Source organism: Salvelinus alpinus, chromosome 10, assembly GCF_045679555.1.
Source record: "Salvelinus alpinus chromosome 10, SLU_Salpinus.1, whole genome shotgun sequence".
Taxonomy (NCBI): domain Eukaryota; kingdom Metazoa; phylum Chordata; class Actinopteri; order Salmoniformes; family Salmonidae; genus Salvelinus; species Salvelinus alpinus.
In genome coordinates this window covers 67,737,798-67,762,933 of record NC_092095.1, presented here as the reverse complement: position 1 = coordinate 67,762,933, position 25,136 = coordinate 67,737,798, and the positions used below count along the sequence as shown (strand labels likewise).

Below are 25,136 nucleotides of genomic sequence, written 5' to 3'. Positions count from 1 at the left end.
AAAGTTCAATAAGAAGAGTGCACTTAAATGCCAAATAATTCAAGTAGGAGTGACCAGTTTTTAATATCTTAAACATCTGTGCAACATTGTTGAAATGTTACATCACTGTATGACCTGTAATGTTTACAATATTTACAAAATAAAAAACGTCTGCTTACATGAAATAATAGAAAACGCCAAACAATGAGAAAATATGGGACTTCACACTATTTGTCCTAGCACCCACAATGCAACAAATGACATCAAGTGCACAACATACTTTACAAAGTAGTCTACTTTTGTAAAGTATACACACACACACACACGTGAGAAAACTTAGTTACATGTGGAAAAACCAACACTGACAACAGCAACATGTTAATAACACACAAATAAAGATTCTAAGAGCAAGCAAGGGTAAGAAAAACAGCACACACACACACACACACACACACACAGATAGCTCCAAAAATAAAATACACACACACACGTGTGAAGAAATTGGGCTGCACTGACCATTTGACCGACAACAGAAAGGTAAAAGTGAAAAGACATTATACAACATGGGGTTTGAACATGAGACTGACTGGGTCTCTAGGTCATTGCACAAGGGCAGAATGAACTTTACCCGAAATAGTTCACATGTTCTCTTGACTGCTCTCAAGAGTTTTTGTGATAAGCTTCATTAAAAGCATGAATACTTTTCTAGAAGTAGAGTGAAATACTTCTGTCTGGAGTGAATTACAGTTGATCCATCTAGACATGGTTTGTAACATGAACGGTTACACAGTTTTTTAAATATTTTTTTTTTTTAAAGATTGACATTCTGAAGTTGATTTAGTGATTTATGATGTAACTTATTTGTATTGCACACAACACGCTGTAGTGAATATAACAAGTCTGTTTTCAATGGGGCCATAAAAAGCATCCAAATCTCATCAGCACAAAACGTAGTGAAGCATTTGTATGTGTGATGACAGTCTCCAATTAGCACACTTCTATTGAAATTCTATTCAGTAGTGATTTCTCCACCAATGTAAACAACTCCACGACAGCACTGACAGTGCTCGGCCTGAAGGGCCAAATGATCCCTTCTTTCTTTCCATACCAAGATAACATACTGCATATTATCCATTTTAAACATTTCTTCTATCCTTTAAACTATTATTGTACTATCTGCGCTGATTTGAATGAATAATTTAGGTTGTTTAAAAGTTGATTCAGGATTTTTTTTTTAAAGACAGAAGGCTGTCTAAATATATAGTGAAGCCTTTTTCAGACCTAAGCATGGTCCCCAGAGACTGTGGAGATACGCAACCTTAACTTTCTGGAAGGAGGCAGTCAATGACCTCTTCAGGACATGTCGACATGATCTACTGTAACAAACACTACAATAGAAATAGCTAGCAGAAGGGAAAAACACAGTAGTACACAACGGCAAGGGATCCAAAAAGAACACATTTGAAATCAAACTGGAAAACAGTCAGGTTAATGGCTAAACTGAATACAGCATATAGGCTATTCCTGTGTAAAAGAAACACGTAAGGCTTTGAGTTTTTAACTCTCGGTTGTATTATTGCCATCTAGAATATTGTAAAGCTTAAAATAAATATGAAATACTGTACATAAATAATTTATAACAAATAAACTACACATAAGGCCCCTAAATTGTAGGATGAACTCTTCTCCACCATTTTACCTCAGGCAGTTAGTGTTATTTTCACAATCCACTCTTACGTCAGAATAATATACTGCATCTATGCTTTTCAAGGTTGGTTACGCGATCTAAAGCTATAGCTCTGTGATAAAATGATGACACTATTTGAAAATGATATTAAGAAAAATAAAATCACATCAAAAAGAAAATTAAATTGCGCAAAAACAGCTGACTAGTATTTGACAACTTAGTCTGTGGTTTTAGTAGGTTGAGATCCTGGAATTAGAAGGATGCTTCATTCCAATCATCCTTTTTCTATGGTACCGTAGAAACAGATGCCTTTCAGCTGGTAAAGGTCACTCTGTTTTTAAAACACATAAATGAACAAACACTTAGTGGTGTTGAAGTAATGCCTGTTTCTCCTCGGTCTGTATTCATAAAGCGTCTCAGAGCTGGGAGTGCTGAACTAGGATCAGTCTAGCCCTTTTTAGATCCTAATCAATAAGATGATGTGGACAAGGGGGGAGGGGCTGATCGTAGTGATGAGCCAGTGATGATCTAGTAGCAGGCCCCTCTCTGTATATGTAATCGTATTCATTATAATATAAAAAGGTTAAACTGATCCTAGATCAGCACTCCTACTCCTCGAATGCTTTCTGAATACAGACCCTGCTTTTCAATACAATAAACAGCATGTTTACAACATAACCATATAAAAGCTTTAGGCTGTATCTTGTCTTTATTTGTCCCTTGCATACAGTCATAATGACTGTGTATGTATTGAATAAAAACCAAGACATTGGTGCACTTCTTCTGCTGCTGCTTTGTACAATACAAGTTCAAATGTGCATTAAGTATGTTGTACATTACCATTGTACAATATTTACATACGTTTCTTAATATTCATGAAATCTTCCGTATTACCTATATACATATTGAAAATGTATCAGAAATATTTGGACTGTCTATTTTCTTTCAAATGTACTATTTTTCTTCTATTTATCAGTTTTTTAAATATGTTATTCTAGAAAAAATACTTCTCATTCAGCTAGCTGTAGACAAATTACAACCGTTGTTTTTTACAGTTGAAATTCAAAACTGTAATATTTTTGTTTGGCTTTTCCAGTACTTCCAATGTCAGTCAGCTAGGGAGGTCGTGGGACGATAATGTACCACTACTATCCATATTGTAGCACCTGGTTGGAGTTCAAAGGTCGCGGCGGGGCGGTCTGAACCGTTGTTCCAAGGCTGGGTACTGGCTAGATACTGGACTGTCATTAGCTGACCAAACACATTCAATGTTATCTGGAGATCTTTCTCCTCTTGGGCTTCACCTGTCTGTCTCTGGAAGGGATCTGATGAACCTGAGGACAGGGAAGACATAATACATTAATGCATAACCAGGGCTCTAATTTAACTGGCTGGTTACAGCCCTGAATGCTGATTGGCTGAAAGTCATGGTATAATCAGATGGAATACCACAGGTATGACATTACTTTTTACTGCTTGAATTAAGTTGGTAACCAGTTTATACTAGCAATAATGCACCTCGGGGGTTTGTGATATATGGCCAATGTACCACAGCTAAGGGCTGTATCCAGTCTCTCCGCGTTGCGTCGTGCCTAAGAACAGCCCTTAGCCGGTGTATCCTGGCCACATACCACACCCCCTGGGGCCTTGTTGCTTAAATGTAACCCTAACATTTAACTTTTAGCCTTAACCCGAACCCTAACTTTTAACCTTAACATTTAACCCTAAGCTAAGGACAGAGAAGACAATACTGCTTCTACACCTGCATTACTAGCTGTTTGGGGTTTTAGGCTGGGTGTCTGTACAGCACTTCGAGATATTAGCTGATGTACGAAGGGCTATATAAAATAAAATTGATTGATAAAATTGATTGAATAGAAGACCTATTAATACCAACCAAACACCACAGTCTCTGTTGGCTTGTGCGGCTAGTAGCGTACATTCTACAGTGTTTAATAGCACCTGAGTTCAGACAGAACTCCACAGACATCCTAATCTGACTAAGCTGTCCTCTTTTCCACTCAAAGTGTCTGGTTTCATATTTAGCCTGTCTGAATTCAGAGGAAGGGCAGCAAGATGCATTAACAGCACAGTGAATCCTTTTCAAATTGAAATGTGGTGCTGGTTGAGGGGTTGTTGCAGCTTGTTTATGTAATCCTCTGACTGGGGTGTGTGTGTGTGTGGTGTCTCCCGGCTGACACAGAGACAGCCCTTTGATCAACACTGGCTGTAGTCTTAACTCTGCTCAGCTTAGCCTGGGGGACAGTCTAGAGAGGGAGGGAGAGAGGAGGAGGGGAGAGGTAGAGGGGCAGAGGGAGAGAGGAGGAGGGGAGAGGTAGAGGGGCAGAGGGAGAGAGAAGGAGGGGAGAGGTAGAGGGGCAGAGGGAGAGAGAAGGAGGGGAGAGGTAGAGGGGCAGAGGGAGAGAGAAGGAGGGGAGAGGTAGAGGGGCAGAGGGAGAGAGAAGGAGGGGAGAGGTAGAGGGGCAGAGGGAGAGAGAAGGAGGGGAGAGGTAGAGGGGCAGAGGGAGAGAGAAGGAGGGGAGGGAGACAGAGGAGAGGCCATCTGGGAGAACATGGTGTTCTAATCTTTCTAGATGGTACTTGTATACTCACAGTCCCTGACATCTTGTCCAGCTCACTCATGGCCTCATGTATAGCAGCTTCTAAATGATTATTCAACTTCCCAGCTCTGTTGGGAACAATGAAAACAAAATCATGTTTCAGAAACATCAATAAGTCCACACCTAAACACTCAGCATTTTCTTTTTCACTTTGGACAAAAATATGAATAGATTTGTTCAACTCTGCCTCCTGCTACGGAAGGATAAAGTATGCAATTATAACATGAGCTGTAAGGAATGAGACCCAGGTCCAGGTACATTTTACACAACATTGAGGGAGAACAGCTAAGGTGAGGTAAGTGCTGTGTGTGTGTGTGTGTGTGTGTGTGTGTGTGTGTGTGTGTGTGTGTGTGTGTGTGTGTGTGTGTGTGTGTGTGTGAGAGAGAGAACAAGTGCAGTGGAGGAGGTTTTTCATCATCAGGGGGTAATGACTAGCCAGCCAGGGAAGCACCAGGGGGTAATGACTAGCCAGCCAGGGCAGCACCAGGGGGTAATGACTAGCCAGCCAGGGCAGCACCAGGGGGTAATGACTAGCCAGCCAGGGGAGCACCAGGGCATCATCAGGGCTAAAGACTAGCCAGCCAGGGCAGCACCAGGGGGTAATGACTAGCCAGCCAGGGCAGCATCTGGGGGTAATGACTATCCTGCCAGGGCAGCATCAGGGGGTAATGACTAGCCAGCCAAGGCATCATCAGGGGGTAATGACTATCCTGCCAGGGAAGCACCAGGGGGTAATGACTAGCTAGACACGGCAGCACCAGGGGTAATGACTAGCCAGCCAGGGGAGCACCAGGGCATCATCAGGGCTAAAGACTAGCCAGCCAGGGCAGCACCAGGGGGTAATGACTAGCCAGCCAGGGCAGCATCAGCGGGTAATGACTAGCAGGCCAGGGCAGCACCAGGTGGTAATGACTAGCCAGCCAGGGCAGCATCAGGGGGTAATGACTATCCAGCCAGGGCAGCATCAGCGGGTAATGACTAGCCAGCCAGGACAGCACCAGGGGGTAATGACTAGCCAGCCAGGGCAGCACCAGGGGGTAATGACTAGCCAGCCAGGGCAGCACCAGGGGGTAATGACTAGCCATCCAGGGCAGCACCAGGGGGTAATGACTAGCCAGCCAGGGCATCATCAGGGGGTAATGACTAGCCAGCCAGGGCATCATCAGGGGGTAATGACTAGCCAGCCAGGGCAGCATCAGCGGGTAATGACTAGCCAGCCAGGACAGCATCAGCGGGTAATGACTAGCCAGCCAGGGCAGCAACAGCGGATAATGACTAGCCAGCCAGGGCAGCATCAGCGGGTAATGACTAGCCAGCCAGGGCAGCACCAGGGGGTAATGACTAGCCAGCCAGGGCAGCACCAAGGGGTAATGACTAGCCAGCCAGGGCAGCATCAGCGGGTAATGACTAGCCAGCCAGGACAGCATCAGCGGGTAATGACTAGCCAGCCAGGGCAGCATCAGCGGGTAATGACTAGCCAGCCAGGACAGCATCAGCGGGTAATGACTAGCCAGCCAGGGCAGCATCAGCGGTAATGACTAGCCAGCCAGGGCAGCATCAGCGGGTAATGACTAGCCAGCCACGGCAGCACCAGGGGGTAATGACTAGCCAGCCAGGGCATCATCAGGGGGTAATGACTAGCCAGCCAGGGCATCATCAGGGGGTAATGACTAGCCAGCCAAGGCATCATCAGGGGGTAATGACTATCCTGCCAGGGCAGCACCAGGGGGTAATGACTAGCCAGACACGGCAGCACCAGGGGTAATGACTAGCCAGCCAGGGCAGCAGCAGGGAAGCAGCAGTCCCAAAAACACCTTATTCAGTGCACTACTTTTGATCAGGGCTCAGAGTGGGACAGAGAGTACAGACAGGTGATTCAGTAGTCAGTGGTATTAACCTCTCCTCAACACAGAGCAGCCAGCCAGGATGGAACTAACCTGTTCCATCAACATTCTAGAATGAAATTCCACTCTTAAAATAGAGCAAATAAAACACATCCGTTCATCTTTTTAAACACAGGAGAAACTGGTTCCACATACACACTGATGTAAATAATCACAACATGTACAGTGCCATCCATCCTACAGCAACATAACTTACTTTCTGTTCCTCTTGGTCGCTCTGTCGAGGGCCTCTAGGTCATGTGTTAGTGTTTTCAGCTTCTCTGGCTCCACCTGGGGTAATAACAGATGTCAGACAGTGTTTTCAGCTTCTCTGGCTCCACCTGGGGTAATAACAGATGTCAGACAGTGTTTTCAGCTTCTCTGGCTCCACCTGGGGCAATAACAGATGTCAGACAGTGTTTTCAGCTTCTCTGGCTCCACCTGGGGCAATAACAGATGTCAGACAGTGTTTTCAGCTTCTCTGGCTCCACCTGGGGTAATAACAGATGCCAGACAGTGTTTTCAGCTTCTCTGGCTCCACCTGGGGTAATAACAGATGCCAGACGGTGTTTTCAGCTTCTCTGGCTCCACCTGGGGTAATAACAGATGTCAGACAGTGTTTTCAGCTTCTCTGTCTCCACCTGGGGTAATAACAGATGTCAGACAGTGTTTTCAGCTTCTCTGGCTCCACCTGGGGTAATAACAGATGTCAGACAGTGTTTCCAGCTTCTCTGGCTCCACCTGGGGTAATAACAGATGCCAGACATTATGTTGGGTCTAAGAATAGGACCAAAAGCCTGACTAGGTCCCATCAACATGACCCTCATGTCTAAAGAGCTCAGAAGTAGTGATCGCCGACAGTTATTTTCATCTAAAAAGGTACAAAAGTAAAGTCAATAGTGAAAGAAAACTAGATTTGTGGGTGTGTATTTTTCTTTCACCTCTCTCCGAAGACATCTCACCTTGCTGTCCTCTCTGAGCTGCAGGCGGCCATGGTGGTGATGGTTGTGCCCCGCCTCCTCCCCTGACAGTTTACCAGGCCAGGATGGGAACCCTTTAAAGCCCTGTCCCCAGACCAGATCCCCCATGTTAAACGTCCTGGGTCTATAGTGGAGCATCTCTGACGAGGGGCTGTCCGGCTGCCTCAGGTCCTCCTCGCTGCTCAGGGACTTGGTGTCAGACGGGCTGGGGGCACAGCCTCCGTTGAAGTGACCGTTGTAGTGGCCCACGTACTCTTTAACCAACGGACCCTCCAGGCTGGTGGAGGAGCTGGGAGACTGGTCGTCCCCGGTTAGGTCCCCCTGTCTGGGGGGGCCGAGGGGGTCAGACACACCGTACCCCCGTAGAGAGAACTGGACCTGGGGGGGTCCGACGCCACCTCCGTTCATATGGGCGCATCTCTCTACAGTCTGATCCAACCTCTCTTTGTAGTTAACGATGTTCACGGCCGTCCGGTTGCAGTTGTTGAAGCGGTTGAATCCATCCTCCAGGAAGGCCTTGTCTGAGGGGACGGGGAGAGAGTGGTGGTGACCTTCGTGGGGGGCGCTGTCGGCTGGACAGGAGGGTGCAGGAGCTAGACTCCCAGGTCTCTCCATACAGGGGCTGCTGCGGACATGAGTGGAGCACTCTAGGAATTCCTCACCACCCCATGCCGTGTGACCTCTGTCCAGACTTCCAGGGTACCCAGTCTCGCCTTCCCACTGCCCCCTGGGGGTGCCATGGCCTGGGGATCTGAAGTAGTCCTGGTGGGAGGCCTCTGGAAGTGCTCCCTGACCCTCGGGGATGCTAACAGTACTCTTCCCCTGACCAGAGTTCTTCCGGGGCCGTCCTGCTCTGACCTGCCTGGGTCTGGGCTGTTGGCTCAGGGTCGGTGTCTGCTCCCCCTCCTGGTGCGCTACCCGCTGGCCACTATGGCTGACTGCAGCATGGCTGTGAGGGAGGTTGTGGTTGATGCTGACCGGCTCCCCTACGGAGTTAGTGAAGGCAGTCATGGTGCTGAGAGTGGGTACAGGGCTGGACTGGGTAGTGCCACTAACCGTGGTGGTGATGACTACATGCATTCCTTTACTGGCAGCATCCACCACAGCCCTGTAGATGGCGTCTACAGACTCCACCCCTCCGCTGGGTAGCCTATCAGAGCCGTGCATCCCTGGGGGAAGCCCCTCCCCCTGCGTCTGCTGCATCCCCCGTTGGCTGACACCAAACTGGGTGTGTGACAGCATCCCCTGAGACTCAGGAAGTGATGTCATACCGGACTGAGAGATTATCTGTGAGTGAGGGACTGAAATGCTGTTGTCTGGCAAACACCCCTGAAACAACACAGACAAAGTTCATTGAGAGAAAAGGAAAACGTGTCATTATCACTCCTAGCATGTCAGAGAATCCACAACTATTGGGGCCTTTTGAGGAGGACGGAATGTATCATGTAGATCGTCCACCCGTAGTGAAGAGTGAATCAGATAATCTTGTCATCTCTATTCATTCTATTTCTATCTGCAACATTCAGAGCATTTCACATCACTGAACACACCCTTCAAATAGACAGACTAACCTGGAAGTTCTGGAACAGGCAGGCCATAGGGTGGGAGTTGGAGGAGCTGTTGTTTTCAGGGAAGCCAGGTTGCTGTGAGCCCTGGTAGCCAGGAGGGAGGCCCTGCATGGCCCGCTGAATGCCCTGATGAAGCTGCTGCTGCTGGGCATGATGCTGCTGGAACACCTGGGTACCACCACCACTGCTGGAGCTGTTGATGACGTGGGGCTGGAGGCTGGCCATGCTGCAGTTCACTAGGTTAGATGGGTCTCCTGTTGGGGTGGAAGAATATTACTGTTTATTGTTATTTTCAAATCAGGGGAATTCCACACTTTAACTGCCTGGAGAAGACAGGTCAGAGGGGTAAATCAATTCTGAACAAAATTATGGAAGAAGAGTGGGAAGATGGAAATTCTTGTAATTGAATGAATAAACTGGAGAGCCCGATGGCATAGGCTGTAGTACTGTGTTCCACAGTGAGCGGAGGTCTATTTTCTCCTCCTCTAACTAGTTCCTCCTCTCACTAGCTCCCCTCCTCCCACTAATCTAGCTCCCCTCCTCTCACCAGTCTAGCTCCTCTCCTCCTCTCACCAGTCTAGCTCCTCTCCTCCTCTCACCAGTCTAGCTCCTCTCCTCCTCGCACCAGTCTTGCTCCTCTCCTCCTCGCACCAGTCTTGCTCCTCTCCTCCTCTCACCAGTCTAGCACCTCTCACTAGTCTAGCGCCTCTCCTCACTAGTCTAGCTCCTCTCCTCACTAGTCTCACCAGTCTAGCTCCTCTCACTAGTCTAGCTCCTCTCCTCCTCTCACCAGTCTAGCTCCTCTCACCAGTCTCACCAGTCTAGCTCCTCTCCTCCTCTCACTAGCCTCTGCCTCAGCCTTGCCTCTGCCTCCCCAGCTCCTCTCCACCCCCCACTAGCCTCCCCTCTCACTCGCCTCTGCCTCCCCAGCTCCTCCCCTCACTAGCTCCTCTCCTCCCCCCACTAGCAGCCCCTCTCCCTCGCCTCTCCCTCCCACTAGCCTCCCCTCGCCAGTGCCTCCACTCCCACTAGTCGAGCTCCTCTCCCCCTCTCACTGGTCGAGCTCCTCTCCCCCTCTCACTGGTCGAGCTCCTCTCCCCCTCTCACTGGTCGAGCTCCTCTCCCCCTCTCACTGGTCGAGCTCCTCTCCCCCTCTCACTGGTCGAGCTCCTCTCCCCCTCTCACTGGTCGAGCTCCTCTCCCCCTCTCACTGGTCGAGCTCCTCTCCCCCTCTCACTGGTCGAGCTCCTCTCCCCCTCTCACTGGTCGAGCTCCTCTCCCCCTCTCACTGGTCGAGCTCCTCTCCCCCTCTCACTAGCCTCCCCTCCCCTCCCACTAGCCTACGCTGTGCTCAGCCAGTGTGGCTGCACTGCTATGATATAGTGGCGATGGTTGCCGGGGAGGTTGCTATGGGAACGGTGTGATTGGTGGTGCTGTCTGAGCCGTGGCTTATTTCAGAGGTTGCAGCCTGGGAGAAGACTGGGGGTTGAGGAAGGGATGTGATTTAATGGCCTAGGCAGGGGGATGGGGTCAGAGGCAGGGCTGGATGGTGGTGGCTGGGGAGGGGGAGCTGTCTGGGCATGAGGTAGGGGAAGAGAAGTGCTTGATTGGAATGAACCCATCTAGGGAGATAGGCTAGCAGTCCACAAAGAGATGAAAGATAGCCACTAGGCTTCCTGAGGAACATATGCCATATCTTATAGTATCTAGCATTGTTTCCTGCTATAGTGTTCACACAACAGTAGGCCAAATACAGCCATGTGCAACACAGTGGGCCAAAGGAAAAAAGTATCTATTCAGCTAGGCCTATATCAGAGCAGACACATACTAGGGCTAATGAAGGAACACAACCCTTCTCCAAAGGCTTCACCCAGGCCTCCATTCAGAAGCCAGCGTTACTATAGCTACCAGCCAGCTCACACCAGCTCTTCACTATATCTGGTCAAGAGCTCGTTTCTTAAAAAGGAGGGAGAAAAAAATATCTGTTTTCATGTTATTCTGCCACTGAGCTGAGCACTGCAACTAGCATGCTAATAAAGAGAGAAACCTGAATGATTATACAAACATGAGGGCCAGCCTCTCAACGTACACTCTCTACGAGAGACTAAAGACTGTCATTCAACTCAAAGGCCATCTAGGTGGATTTACCAAACTCACACACCATCACAGAGCAAAGCACGATCACGAACAAAGTGTGTGTTTCTCTCAGTGGCTCACCTGGCTCAGAGATGGTTGGACCACAACTCCCATCATTGTTGCCGAGTGTCCTTCCTGACATACTAGTCCGTCCCAGCGCAGCGTGAAGGTGGCTGTGCTGCTGCTGATGTGGATGTTGACTTGGGTGGGACAGTGGTGATGGGTTAGTGTTAGGATGGTGGCTCAGGGGCATGTTCCCTGGGCCAAGGCCCACTTGTCCACCGGGCCCCAGAGGGCCACAGTTCACCAACGAATTGGCCTGGATCTGGTTCATCAACCCTGGGAACCGAGGGGTGTGAGAATGAGGGCCTCCAGAGTCCATACTCCGGCAGTACATACCTTGACCCTCCCCTTGGCCTAGCATCCTCTGTTGGGCCAGTAGGTTCTGCTGCTGGGAGGCTCCAGGAGGCATGACCCCAGCCACATCGCTGTAGTGCATCTGACCAGGTCCTGGGGGGCCTACAGGGCCTTGGTGCTGGTTATGGTGGTTGTTGTGGTTGCTCATGGACTGAAGCAGCTGGGCCATGGAGGTGTTGGTCGGTAGGCCCCCAAGCCGGGCCACTTTCCTCAACTGTTCTGCTGAGCTTGGTGGTGGTAGCCTGGGACCTGGACCTCCACCCATGTTAGGAGGCTTGTTGAGCATGTTGAAGACCATACTGTCGTGGTGGTTGAGGGGGTTGTTGGGCGGTGGTGGGCCTGGCGGCTGCTGCTTGCGCTTACGGAGCAGGGGGTCTCCTCTGTCTCTCTGCTGGGCCATGAGCTTGTCCCGGAGGGCAGCCCGACCGCTCTGGCCCCCTGCTGCTGCTGCTTCCGCAATGGAGGGCATGGTGGAGTTAGGGGGAAGCATGGGGTTTAAAGTGCTGCTACTGGGCCTCTCTATGCAGCTGGGATGCCCAACTCCACTACTACCACCATTACCATTAACCCTACCTGGGCCTCCACCTCTACTGCCAGTCTCACTGCTGTTGTCACCATGTTTGTTTTGATTTGCTAGCTGTGCTTTGGCTGCTGCTGACAGTAGGCTGCTGGCGGGGAAGGAGGCAGCATTCTGCTGGTTCACGATCTGGTTCAGGGGCATCCCTAACAGACCTGGGTGGTTCTGTCCCTTCTGGTTCTGGGCCTGGTGAGGAGCAGCGATGGAGGGGCCAGAGGAGGTGGCAGGGGGGTACATGCCGGGGTTGTTGTGCTGGGTGTTGATAGCGTTCTGGTTACTCATCTCAACCAGCAGCTGACTGGGTAGGTCTTTGTACTGGTGGAGTGGGTGTGAGTCAGGCTTGGCAGAGGAGGGGCTGGAAGGCATGTTAATGGGCATGGTGGGCCGGGGGGAGCGAGGAGGAACTTTCATCCCGCCACACGGACCCTGACTGGGGCCTGAGGGCAAAGCAAAGCTCCCGTGGTCCGAGGAGGTGGAGGAGGAGCGGGAGCGCTGGGGAGAGGCCTCCATCCTGCTGCCCAGGACAGGGCCTGACATGTGGACTGGGGAGGTGACGGGGGAAGGGGACATGGAGGTGGTTATGGAGGTCTGATGTTGAGTCCTCTGCATGTGACCTCCGTGGCTGTGGCCCACTGGGTTGGGTTTGACAGTGGGAAGAGGGAGGTTGCTTGGCAAGGGGACGATGGCGGGAGGAGGGTGGTTGTTCATGTTTACATTCATCATTGGTACCTGAGAGGAGTGGACACTAGGTTGGAAGTTGGAGTTTGTTTTAGAGTTTGTCTGGCTGATAGTGATGCTAGGCTTGCTGGGGATGGGGTCTAGGATGCCTAACGGGTCCTTTTCAGAGGTCATCTGCTTTTTCTGGAGGGTGCAGGAGGGAGGTATGGCAGACGGGGGGCCAGGGTGTGGGGCGCTGGGCTGTGTATTGAGGTGAAACGGTGCTCGTATGGAAATATCCATACTGGGGGATCTGGGGAAGTTACACACAGGCTTCTTCATCATGACTGGGCTTTTGGCAGTGGCGGTAGGGGAGAGGGGTGTGCTATTCCTTCCTGCCATAGCGCAGGACGTCTGGGTCCCAGCCGGAGAACCGTGGAGGAGCATCCCTGGTGGGGAGAGAGGCGTTCTGTTGGCCCCGTGGATGGGGCTGGAGCTGGTGGCTCCAGGGAAGCCACATAGGTTGTTTCTAAACCCATCTGGGCTCCCCAGAGGATCAGACCTGAGGCTAGGGGAGAGTGGTGACCCGTCCCTGGGCCCATAGAGCTGGGAGCCGTGGCCCCCTGGACTCAGCATGCTACCATAACCAGAGCAGTACGAAGACCTGGGCCCAGGCTCACTGCTCAGTCTCTGCTGTCTGTTGGGATAACCAGGGTAAAGCTCTAGCTGCTGGGGTGGATCTCCTAGCTCTTGGGGAAAGTGCCGGTGACCTGCTGCAGCCGCCATCATCATTTTGAAAGGGTTCTTGCAGTTCGGAACCACAGAGTTGGGTAGCAGTGACTGGTGAGATTTATTCCGTATTGCTCGGGGAATCGTGGAATGTGACGGGACCATTGATGTTGAACCTGAGGGGGAAGATAAGTGAAATTAGTGTTAAAGCTGAAATCTGCAATAGAGGAAACAGCACCACTGTTTGCCTTAGGACATCTGTTATTGTTTTTGTTGATGAAACAGAAGAGGAGATCATCACTATGGAGAGAAAAAAAAGACTTGATTGTTCTCTCTCTCATGCAATGTCAGAGTGAAATAAACAGTGTTTGTTGTTTGAAGCATGTTTTTGTGATACCGCAAAGAGACGTAGCAGTTTCACCATTACGGATTCCAGCTTTAAAACATTGAAAGTGTATAATGCCACTGTGAAGCCAATTTCAAAATGGCCACCTTTTTTTCTGACCTTGTTCTATATCACCCATGAAACAGTCAGAAATCTGAGAGAAATGTATCATTGGAAAACAACCAAAACAGTAGTGATACACAGTCACCAGGATACTTACTTGTACCTCCACCAGGACTGGTAAGAGTCAGAGCAGGGTGTGGCAGCGCCATAGTTTTGTGTAGAGTGGCCACAGCCAGCAGCTTTCTCTTATGGATACACAGCTTGGTGACGTCTTCATCTGCCCTCACGTCCTCAGCCGTCCTCTGTTTAATGGCAGCTCCCGGATCAAAGTTAAACACCTGAGGAAAGGAGAGTCAGCTCTCTGTTACCTGGCCTGTCTTGGTGAAAGGAGCGGCGTTTATCCACAAGGAAGTACATAAAGTAAACATCAGTAAAAAAAGGAATGTCCGCTACTTGTCAGGTCATATCCTCCTCCAAGCCTCCTGCTTCTCCAGAAGACTACATCACATTTGCATATGAATACATATTGGCCTTGCCTTGAATATGAACGCAGTTCCCTGCCCGTCTCCGTTTCAATATAACGCAACACACAAAAAAAGTATAAATTAACACTGTATGCAGCAGAAAATATAGCCTACTATATGATGTTTAAAAAAATATATATAACCTGCTATATGTGGGAAAACAACCTATGTTTAATTGAATACCTGGGTTTAACAAAACTGTTCATTGCATCACTCAGGAGTAAACCTTCATCTCTACCCTTAAAAGGGATACTTCGGGATATTGGAAATGAGGCCTGATACTTCCCCAGAGTCTGATAAACTTGTGGATACCAGTTTTATTTCTCTGCGTGCGGTTTGAATGAAGTTGCCTACTAGCACAATTGCTAACTCTGCTAGCATGCTGACTCTGGGGAAGTAGATAAAGGGCCTTGTTGACAAAATCCCAAAGTATGCCTTCAAGCTTTGTGTGGTGTTTCTTTGCCAGCTACGCATTCAGAGAGTCAATTTAGGTTAGCTAAAGACTGAGACAGACAGGACAACCAAGATGGTTAGTTAACGTACCTTTGGGAGGATGAGTGGGCACTCCAGGCCACACTTGCAGGTCCCGTCTGTGAGCAGGTAGCTCTTCACCTGGTCTAGACAGGACAGCACCGAGCAACTGGGACTGGAGGTTACAAACCAAAACAAATGTTTAGAAGAAAAACATTTATTGTCCAATATACATGAGTGTCTCATAAGGAAATATATCTGTTGCTTTATCCCAACCTCTCTGAAAGAAACACACAGGTTGGATAGATGATACTAGCCACCAAGACTGTTGGTTACGAACCAAACAGAAGTGCATTATTGTGGCATCATTACAAAAAACAGAGCACTGCAATGGGTCTTACCTGATGTAGAGGACTCCATTAGTTGGATCCACCTTGCGATGCCAGCCAATAGGGACCTGGACAGGGGCTGTATGCCCCACCCCCTCTGAGACCCCTCCCTTACAGTCCTTTCCTCCATTCATTGTTCTAGTTGGTTTAGTACACAACACCTTAAAGCATATCACACATCAACCAGAGACTTCAGAGTACATGGCATCTTTGCCTTCCAATAAAGAGGACTTTGCAGTGCACTACAATTTCACTCTCAAAGTTGGATGAAGTATGGGCTGGGGTCAGTGTGATGTGAGGCAAGCTCACTGTGAATCCTAACCTTTGAGACCCTTCATAGTTTTACTACTGAATACCAACGAGATTTCCATATTTGTCTCGGTCATTCAGAGCCATAGACACTGAATCCGATTCAGAGAGACTGGGGCAACAGATGGAACCAGGAGTGGCTCATGAAGACATGCTAGGGGTTCCTTCTGGGGTAGGTTATTTGAGGGATTCCCATGGTTCCTGATTGGGAAAAATAAAGAAAAGTATTAGAAAACATTGTTGCATGACATCAACCAACATTTACACAAAACTACCTGCAACAACAAACTGAAAGGTTTGTGTATGTGCAGTGGTTGTAGCCTACATTCATGTTATGTCCAATTCAGACCTACCTGACCTACCCACCATTATCTAATGGTGCAGATTTAACATCAGTTTGATCCACTGAATAATTCCTTGCATACAAGTTCTGTCAAAGATATAGGAGTGGCACTCCGGGGGTGTAAATGTATTTTCTAAAGACCAAGGATCTTACTATTGTTGTGTGGCCATGTGTTGGCCTTGACTGTCAGAAGGCTCAGTGCTATACTGTCACAGGCTACTAATCCAAGCCCTTGTGTGCTGACTCATAACTGTCCCTGTGTAGGGATGGAGGGAGGGGGAGAGCTAAAGAGGCAACACAAGCATCAGGTTCTATCTGGAGTCAAGGTATGGGCGGACGGGTGGAGAGGCGCCCAGGGTCACAACAAGCAGATGGGAAGAGAGAAGGATCTGTATTATATGATATAGCTATGATAGGGACCCGATGCATCTCTGCTTGGCACTCAGCATTAAGGAGATTGATTGAGGGTAAGGCCCTGCCATAGACTAGCGTCCTGTCCAGGAGGTGTACGTGTACATCAAGCTGCCTCACAATACAGAACCAGGAGATGAGCCGCCCCACTTGCACAAGCCAAGGCTACTTACTTATGATAGTTGATTATGTAAAACCTCTATTCACTGTCAAAGAATACCTAATCGTCTTTATGGAAATCGTCATGCCAAAAACACTGAATATGACAGGGCTAATACATCTATGACAAATCTCCTGTGTGAGGATTTGATTTGGTGAAAGATCTACTGGCTGAACCTCTGGAATGTCATGGGGCTGACACATCAGACTGGGCCCATTTTGGGTTGCAGAATAGCAACGACCCATTTATGACAGCAGGCATAATGGCATTGCACAGCTCTCTGAGTCAAGTGCTGCATTTCCACAATATATTTTGAGAAATGACAGCAGGTAGCTCACGGACTCTTATTAAACTGACAACCACACGAAGATGAGGAAAAAACAGACACACACCTGTACAGCTGCGAAACTAGGCGATTGTTAATAATTGGCACGATCTGTGATGGCAAATTATGGCACCAAAGAAATCTGAAATGCCAAATCAAATGGCTTGTTGAAATGGCTCGATCAATGCATCACGTTACTGTACATAGAGCACTCCTTTTCGTCTGCAGAATCAAAAAGGTCTAGCTACTATAAATTATTACAAGTTAGCTAGCTACCCAGATAACGTTAGCTAGCTTTGGGGGACATACAGAGTTTTTATCTAGCTAACGTTAGCCAGATAGTGACAGTTGGTTACCTTGCCAACTGAACTACCTGCATAACTAGCTACTAAACTAGCATATCAGCTGATATCCAACGTTACTTAACCTAGCTAGCTAACGCTAGCTACAAAAAAATCAACATGTTTACTGGTAGGTGGGTGATATCTAGTCACCTGATATTAGCTCACTAACAGTTAGCTAACTCTTCGGTCTAACGTTACAAAGTCATATAAGACGGTTGTTTTAACGAAGAAAAACAACCTCTAGCGGGCCTTATTTAGCCCACCGATAATGACTAGCTATCTAACGTTAGCTAGTAGACAGCTAGCCAAACATGATTTTTCGATGGCAGGCTAGGTAACCAACTTAGCTAAGCTAGCTAACTAGCAGAATGCTAATGCTAGTAAGTAGCTAACGTTAACCGAAAATGAATTGTAAATAAACATACCCATGTAATATAACACAAACTCCAAAACATTCACATGCCTTTAACGATATTCCACTGTACGAAAAAAGTATGTCCCGAATTGAAATGTCGAAGTTTTTTATCGTAACTGGGGAGCGTTGAGCGTATTTTCCTATGTGAAACGTCTCCAGCTAGGGACGAGGCAGAGACAGGCCAGTGAAAGAATAGCTGAGCAGAAGGTTGCTTTGCAAAGACAGGAGCTTTTGAGATTCCAATCTTATAGCCTAAAAAAACGTTTTTCCATCTTTTCGAGTATCAAATGATTCCTTGAAAGTCCATGGTGGCTGAAATAGTATATTTCAACTCCCTCCAATTTGCTTCTGGCCCTTTAAAAATACAAATAAAAAGCCTACCCATCAAATGTCTCGGCTGGTTCTCCCTAGGCTTGGGATAAAGATGGAGTGCTTTACTGCTCCTGCGCCTCAGAGAGATGAGGAGAGAGCTAGAGAGCACAGCGTTAGCGCAATTCGGAATCCTTGGGACGTCCTTACCCTGAACTCTAAACCTTTGCCTTTTTTGCCTTTGCCTTTTTTCATTGCCTTTTTTGCCTTTGCCTTTTTTGCCATTTTTGCCTTTGTCTTTTTTTTATAATATTTTTTTACTTTCCCCCCCCAATTTATTTATTTTTGACAACATCAAACTTTTTTTTATTTTTTTAATTTTTTTAATTCATAATACAAAAATCAACTTAGAACCTTTGCCTTTGTCCTTTTAAATTGTAACTTTAAAGGGGTGACGTCAGAATTGGGATGTCCCAAGGATTCCATTTCGTATTTTCCGAGAGCACAGTGGGGGGAGGTGTGTTTCTCTGACAGGACTAGAGCAAAGAGCAAAATCAAGAAACACATCGTGTTACACAACTATGGAACCCAACAGAAAAGTGTCTGTCCAGATATTCATTAAAATGAAATTACAAATCTGTCACGTTTCACTTCTGCTGATTCAATAAAAAGCAGTGGTGTAAAGTACTTAAGGAAAACATTTTTTGGGGGGGTGTCTGTACTATACTATTGATATTTTTGACAACTTTTACTCCCACTATATTCCTAAAGAAAATAATGTAATTTGTACTCCATACATTTTCCCTGACACCCTAAAGTACTTGTTACATTTTGAATGCTTAACACGACAGGAAAATTGTCAAATTCACACACTTATCAAGAGAACATCCCTTGTCATCCCTACTGCCCCCAATCCGGCTGACTCACTAAACACAAATGCTTCTTTTGTAAATTATGTCTGAATGTTGTAGTATGCCCTTGGCTATCCGTAAATAAAAAATAAAATAAAATACATTTGTGCCGTTTGGATTACCTAATAGAAGCTATTTCAAATTATTTATACTTTCCCTTTTGATACTTAAGTATATTTAAACCCAAATATTTTTAGACTTTTTCTCAAGTAGTATTTTACTGGGTGACTTTCACTTTTACTTGAGTGATTTTCTATGAAGGTATCTTAATTTTTACTCTATTATGACAATTGGGTACTTATTCCACCACTGATAAAAGGCTCAACACATATGTGTCTGACCTGGCATAGAATAAGTAAAGCTTCCATGAGCATACTACTACTTCTGCGTACCAAAAGGTCGGGACCATTCATAATGCATTCCCATCATAAGCGCTAACTCGGTGGCTGTGGTAGGATAATCACTGTTGGAAGAGAACATCCCCTCCCCGATTAAGTACATTTGATATTAATTAGATGCAGGGAATCTTACATCCTGGAATTATTCATTTAAATGTGTGTAGATTGTTTTGTGCAGTAATATAGCCCCCTATTGTAGGTCCAATAATTAGGTGACCCGGAAGTGGGTTGGAGTTGTGATTGTTAAATGAGAAATGTCTTCGCAAAGATTTCAATTTCGCGCTTAGACCACTGTCATCGGGAAAAAAGTTACTAATTATTATTATTAACGTCACCAAACTTTTAAATATCACTCAGTCATATGTTTCACCGTACACTTTTATTTTTATAAGGCGAGTCATCAGCTAGTTACCATAATAGAGAAATATTTCGTTTTGTTTGCACTGCATGCCATGTTGCTTGCTAGCTAGCTTCTGTAGTTAGCTTTAGCGCAAGTCTCTCTTGTGTTTTGTCCATTCTAGACTGTTGCCACCATGAGTAAACGAAAAGTGAAAGAAACACACATGCCAGTCGGCGAATGTATTTCTCAGGTTTGTGTTCGTTTGTTTTATTGAATGTTTACATTGAGCAGGCAACGTAATGGATCAATTTATTAGTTGGTTGTGGTGACCTTGCTAGATCGAATCCCCGAGCTGCCAAGGTAAAAATCTGTCGTTCTGCCCCTGAACAAGGCAGTTAACCCACTGTTCATAGGCCGTCATTGTAAATAAGAATTTGTTCTTAACTGACTTGCCTAGTTAAACAAATGTTTAAAAAAATAACTTACCCAGGTAACACATTAAGGTATGATGTCCCATGGACAACATTACTCGCAAATACTTAATAATAACCCTTTTTAGTATGGATTTATTTTTCAGGTTCAGATGATATTGAGGGAGAGATTCTGTCATCAGAGACTTCCTGAAAAGCCAGTGGGAATGGAATCACAACACAAGTAGGTACCTTGGTGGTGCTGACCTGCTAACTAAGGTTTTATTAATTGACAAACGTGACACTCACTGACTGTACTGTAGCAGATTGATTAATGTAAGGGTAATGGTATAAGTTGGGTCTATTTACCATAACACATGACAAGTGTGTTTTATGAGGGGTACTCCACAGGTCATGTATCATGGCAATGTGCATTTTGTTGGGGGCTGAAAGTCTCAACATAATAAACTTAACTGTTCAGATTTTCAATTTCACAAGGACCCAGCTGTTGTTTATTATTTGGCTCCAGCCCCACCTATACCTGTCGTTTCTGTGTGTTTTTGCTGTCTAGTGTTACACCGCGTTACACCTTGGCAGCCACAGGCCGCGTTCAAAACAACTGGGAACTTCAGAAATACGAGGTCGGAGCTCTAGAAAGAGGCCTGAGTTCCTGAGTTGGATAACAGTTTAAATAGATTTTTCCCAGTCGGAGCTCGTTTTTTCCCCCAAGTTCCCATTTGTTTTGAACGCCCTGAAGTCGGAGAGTTCCCAGTTGTTTTGAACATGGCAATTGGCCAGGTTGTATACTGAGCTGCAGAGAGTGGGGCATTGTGGGTAACGGTCCTTGTGTTAATGTTCCAGACACCTGCTGGAGCTGCTGAGGAGGACAGCTGTCCATGGAGAGAGTAATTCTGTACTCATCGTTGGACCCAGGGGATCTGGGAAAACAATGGTATGGAATGCTACGAGGATAGCCTTGTCCCAGATCTGTTTGTGCTGTATAGCCAACTCCTATTGTCGTCGTCATGCATGTTGACTTTCTTCTGTTATCTCCAGCTCCTGAACTGTGTCTTGAGAGAGTTGCTGGAGGTGAAGGATGTCAATAAGAATGTGTTACCTGTCCACCTGAATGGTTGGTAGTAGGATGTCTGTGATTGTTTCTATGTTTGTTTCTGTGTCTGTTGATTCTGTCTGTTTCTGCACTGTCTGTTGATTCTCTCTCCAACAATTCTTCTCTGTCTTTCTAGGTCTTTTACAGACTGATGATAGAATAGCGCTCAAAGAAATCACACGCCAGCTCAATCTGGAGAATGTTGTTGGAGACAAAGTGTTTGTAAGTGTTTACAGAAGTTATGCTGTATGTTTTGTACCTTTGCAATTTATAACTTGCTCTTTATTTTATTGTTAATTTCAGGGTAGTTTTGCAGAAAACCTGGCCTTCCTTCTTGAGGCGTTAAAGAAAGGTAATCATTTCTGCACATTGCCCTCACTATAATTTTGAAGAATCCTCCCTTTTTATGCTGACAGTATGGCTCTACAGTGTACTGTTCTCTCTTTGTCCCAGGTGATCGTAGCAGCAGTCGGCCTGTCCTCTTCATTCTGGATGAGTTTGACCTGTTTGCCCACCATAAGAACCAGACTCTGCTCTACAACCTCCTGGATGTCTCCCAGTCTGCCCAGGCTCCCATCGCTGTGATCGGCCTCACCTGCAGACTGGTAGGGTCTCTTCTACCACAGTTGTGTACTATCTAGCTTTTAGACCTCTCCAGTGATTAACTCGTTTTAGTTTCAAAAGGATAGGTTTCAATCTAATTATATTCTACTCTACTCACAGGTGGTACCTTAATTGGGGAGGACAGGCTCTAAGTAATGGCTGGAACAGAATAAATTGAATGGCATTGAACACATGGTTTGCATGTGTTTGATACCATTCTGTTTACTCCATTCCAGGCATTATGAGCCATCCTCCCCTCAGTCTCCTGTGACTTTACTGTACTCTACCTTCTTCTCTTTCATCCTCTTCTCTGGTGATCACAACTGGTCTCATCTCTGCTTGCTGCAGGATGTCCTGGAGCTGCTAGAGAAGAGGGTCAAGTCCAGGTTCAGCCACAGACAGATTCACCTGCTCAGCTCCCTGAGCTTCATACAGTACCTGGACAACGTCCGCTCACAGCTCAGCCTGCCACAAGACTTCCCCGACACCAAGTTCTATGACGAGTGGAATGACGGCATCAAGGTGAGGCCAGTCCAGGACTGCAAACTATTATTATATATATTTTTTTAACAGTACTAGATTTGTGATGTGCTGTAGTTGGCTTTATCTGAAAGGTATTTTTCTTCTTACTCACGATGCTTCCTGACTTTATTTCAGACGCTATGTGAAGACCAACCAGTGGTGGACGTCTTACAAAGACATTATAACTCCAGCAAAGACTTCCGTTCCTTGCACTTGTTACTGGTAAGAGTTTGTATCTGTAGTTTTAAAGCAAAGAGTGGGGGAAAAAAACTCTGAATGTTGCTTTGTGTGTGTGGACCCCTCTCTGCAGATGCTGGCTCTGAGCCGTGTGAGTGCATCTAAACCTGCCATCAAGCCCACTGATCTTCTGGAGGCCAGTAGAGTCTGTATGGTGGACTCTAAAGCAAACATTCTTCATGGTAATTTAAAGCCTAAAGTCATTATTAGAGGATTTCTTTGATGGACGTATGACCATTTGATAAAACATTGATCATTTGGCCTGCATTTTGCTTTGTTGATCTTTCCAGGCCTGTCCATTCTTGAACTGTGCCTGATAATTGCCATGAAACACTTGAATGACATCTATGAAGGAGAGCCGTTTAACTTCCAGATGGTTCACAATGGTAAGGATCAACAGTTAGTAAGAGCTGGTGTGTAATTGTTGGGAATGACATACGTTTGTGTTAATAGATATTTTATTTTTGTCAGAGTTCAAGAAATTCCTGCAGAGGAAATCCCGTTCTATCCATAACTTTGACAAGCCAGTCGTCATAAAGGTGGGTCTGCATGACATGGTCTCAGTAGAATGACATCAGACCCTTCCAATAGTATATTTCATAAAGATCCTATCATGTTTTTGTAGCTCGTTCTCAAGGTAAGTTTATTTCACAATGAAGAAGAGTGGATTTGTGCTGAATGTTGATGTATACTGAACAAAAATATAAACGCAACATGTAAAGTCTAGTCAGGTCATGTTTCATGAGCTGAAATAAAAGATCCCAGAAATGTTCCAAACGTACATAAAGCTTATTTCTGTTATTTTGTGCACAAATTTGTTTACATCCCTGTTAGTGAGCATTTCTCCTTTGCCAAGATAATCCATCCACCTGACAGGTGTGGCATATTAAGATGTTTAAACAGCTTGATCATTACACAGGTGCACCTTTTGCTGGGGACAATAAAAGGCCACTCTAAAATGTGCAGTTTTGTCACACAACACAATTCCACAGATGTCTCAAGTTTTGAGGGAGTGTGCAATTGGCATGCTGACTGCAGGAATGTCCACCAGAACTGTTGCCAGAGAATTGAATGTTAATTTCTCTACCATAAGCCACCTTCAACGGCATTTTTGAGAATTTTGCAGTACGGCCTCACAACCGCAGACCACGTGTAACCACACCAGCCCAGGACCTCCACATCCGGCTTCTTAACCTGCGGGATCGTCTGAGACCAGCCACCCGGATAGCTGATGAAACAGAGGATTATTTCTGTCTCTAATAGAGCCCTTTTGTGGGGAAAAACTCATTTGGATTGGCTGGGCCTATCCACCCATGGATGCGCCCCTGCCCAGCCATATGAAATCCATAGATTAGGGCCGAATTTATTTATTTAAATGGCCTGATTTCCTTACATGAACTGTAACTTAGTAAAATTGTTGGTTGTTGCGTTTTATTTTTGTTCAGTATATAATGCTGCTGTTTGTCCCTTCTCTGTAATAACCCTGACTAAAGTTGATTGTAATACATACAGTCTTGGCATACATGTGGCTATTGTATTCTTTGATACTCAAGATTTATTCAACCCAATAACACTCTGTTCCAGGCGTTTGAACACCTGCAGCAGTTGGAGCTGATTAAGTCTATGGACAGCTCCACAGCTAAGATCCAGAAGGAGTTCCAGCTGATGAAACTTATGTTAAACCACAGCCAGATCATGGAGGCCCTGCAGAAATACCCACAATGCCCCACAGATGTCAAACAGTGGGCCATGTCTGCTTTTGGTTAAAGGTACATATTCTTCTATATTGGGTCCAGTGGGGCAGTTTTGAAAAAAACGATGAAAGATATGGGACTGTGGCCTGGACCCTGTCCTCAGGGACAGACAATGAATGACCTGACAAATGTTTCTGCCATGTGTTCATTCCTTGTGTGTAAATGTAAATATTTGGCTGTACTTGAATTGAATAAAGCAATTGTTTTGGTCATCAGTGTACCAGTTCTTGGAACCTAAGACGTATTCAATGCTAAATGCCATCTAGTGCCATCTATTGGTCTGTTTTGGAACTGACATTACAGGTTACAAAACCATTCACATTGAGCAATCATTATGCTTTATGTCAGGGGGAATAGCATACACTTTCTCTGTACTATATTTAACAACCAGGCATCTGAAATTAATGCAAAGATGAACGCATAATTGTCAATGTCACTCAGAAAATAAGAAAATGTAATACTCCTGAACAGTAGTGTCAGTTTAATGAAGTTTTGCATTAAATGTGTTTACCATGCTAGAGGAGAGATGTAGCACTTTTACAGGTTCTGGGGTCTGGAAGACCTGCATCTCTTCATTGATGCCGGTGTCCTCACCAGCGTACTGCACAGCCTTCTGCACCTTTCGCTCCTCTCAGGGAGCAGGACACTTCAGTTAACTGTAGAATCCACCCGGACATCACTACGACTGAAGGACTAGCTCAAAAGATAAGGTGTGTGTGTATTGGGCTGATGAAGGGCTGTCATTCAACAGTCAGTACCTGTTCTAATGAACGTGATGTGGTAGTTTCTCCATCTGCAGCTACCACTCAGTCGACCACAATCCTCAAGAACATGGCTCCCCTCTGTAGAACCAGTGGATGCCCGGTCAGCGGAGACACTGCCCCCTCCATGAGGCGTGAGGGGCTGGTCTCGGACATACGACAAGTTCTTGATTAGGAGGTCCAGCCGCCGCACTGCGTTCGTACACTAACAACAGCACGACCAGAGAGAATGAGACATTTGAACCATGAGAGAGGTCAAATATACGGCGAGTACTGTAGATTTTTAGTACATGACGGAGGAACTCTTGAAACTAATCACTGTAAACTGTAGCTAGCCCACTGGAAGCTAGAAAGGTCAAACGTGACATGATGTAGGTCAGGGCCCAGGGGTCATAGTGCAGGAAGAT

General features: G+C 46.3%; 2 protein-coding genes across 5 annotated transcripts; one reads left to right on the top strand and one right to left on the bottom strand.

The window, feature by feature from the left end:
- Window positions 1-38: 38 nt before the first annotated feature.
- On the bottom strand, window positions 39-17,887 carry mbd5 (methyl-CpG binding domain protein 5). Of its 4 annotated transcripts, XM_071330669.1 has the most exons (11): window positions 17,384-17,861; window positions 15,389-15,576; window positions 15,079-15,227; window positions 14,750-14,852; window positions 13,840-14,020; window positions 10,936-13,410; window positions 8,722-8,972; window positions 7,133-8,479; window positions 6,388-6,461; window positions 4,280-4,355; window positions 39-3,000 (listed from the first exon to the last, which is right to left on the bottom strand). In XM_071330669.1, the coding sequence occupies exons 3-11, from the start codon at window positions 15,198-15,200 to the stop codon at window positions 2,938-2,940; spliced, it is 4,692 nt and encodes a 1,563-aa protein (XP_071186770.1). In that variant the 5' UTR covers window positions 15,201-15,227; window positions 15,389-15,576; window positions 17,384-17,861; the 3' UTR covers window positions 39-2,937. The 4 variants fall into 4 exon arrangements, with proteins under 4 accessions (XP_071186770.1, XP_071186768.1, XP_071186772.1 ...); XM_071330667.1 differs by having other exon boundaries at window positions 15,079-15,576; window positions 17,755-17,887; XM_071330671.1 differs by lacking the exons at window positions 39-3,000; window positions 4,280-4,355; window positions 6,388-6,461 and adding an exon at window positions 6,468-6,911 and having other exon boundaries at window positions 15,079-15,576; window positions 17,384-17,866.
- A 1,314-nt stretch (window positions 17,888-19,201) lies between these two features.
- On the top strand, window positions 19,202-24,180 carry orc4 (origin recognition complex, subunit 4). The gene is made up of 13 exons (XM_071330666.1): window positions 19,202-19,581; window positions 19,909-19,985; window positions 20,603-20,693; window positions 20,798-20,873; window positions 20,989-21,074; window positions 21,156-21,204; window positions 21,306-21,457; window positions 21,804-21,977; window positions 22,113-22,199; window positions 22,288-22,396; window positions 22,505-22,600; window positions 22,686-22,753; window positions 23,799-24,180. Exons 1-13 carry the CDS (start codon window positions 19,525-19,527, stop codon window positions 23,979-23,981), a joined length of 1,305 nt encoding a protein of 434 aa, XP_071186767.1. The 5' UTR covers window positions 19,202-19,524; the 3' UTR covers window positions 23,982-24,180.
- Window positions 24,181-25,136: the final 956 nt, after the last annotated feature.

What these genes read in the sequence shown, in the direction of transcription:
- mbd5 (XM_071330667.1), bottom strand. Translation starts at nt 15,200, where the DNA reads ATGAATGGAGGAAAGGACTGTAAGGGAGGGGTCTCAGAGGGGGTGGGG. An exon ending in CAGTCCTGGTGGAGGTACAA is followed by an intron (nt 13,411 to 13,839) that starts GTAAGTATCCTG and finishes CTTCCCCCTCAG; the next exon opens with GTTCAACATCAATGGTCCCG. An exon ending in TGGACAAGATGTCAGGGACT is followed by an intron (nt 3,001 to 4,279) that starts GTGAGTATACAA and finishes CCCTGTCCTCAG; the next exon opens with GTTCATCAGATCCCTTCCAG.
- orc4 (XM_071330666.1), top strand. Translation starts at nt 19,525, where the DNA reads ATGAGTAAACGAAAAGTGAAAGAAACACACATGCCAGTCGGCGAATGT. An exon ending in GGGGATCTGGGAAAACAATG is followed by an intron (nt 20,694 to 20,797) that starts GTATGGAATGCT and finishes TGTTATCTCCAG; the next exon opens with CTCCTGAACTGTGTCTTGAG. An exon ending in GTTACCTGTCCACCTGAATG is followed by an intron (nt 20,874 to 20,988) that starts GTTGGTAGTAGG and finishes CTGTCTTTCTAG; the next exon opens with GTCTTTTACAGACTGATGAT.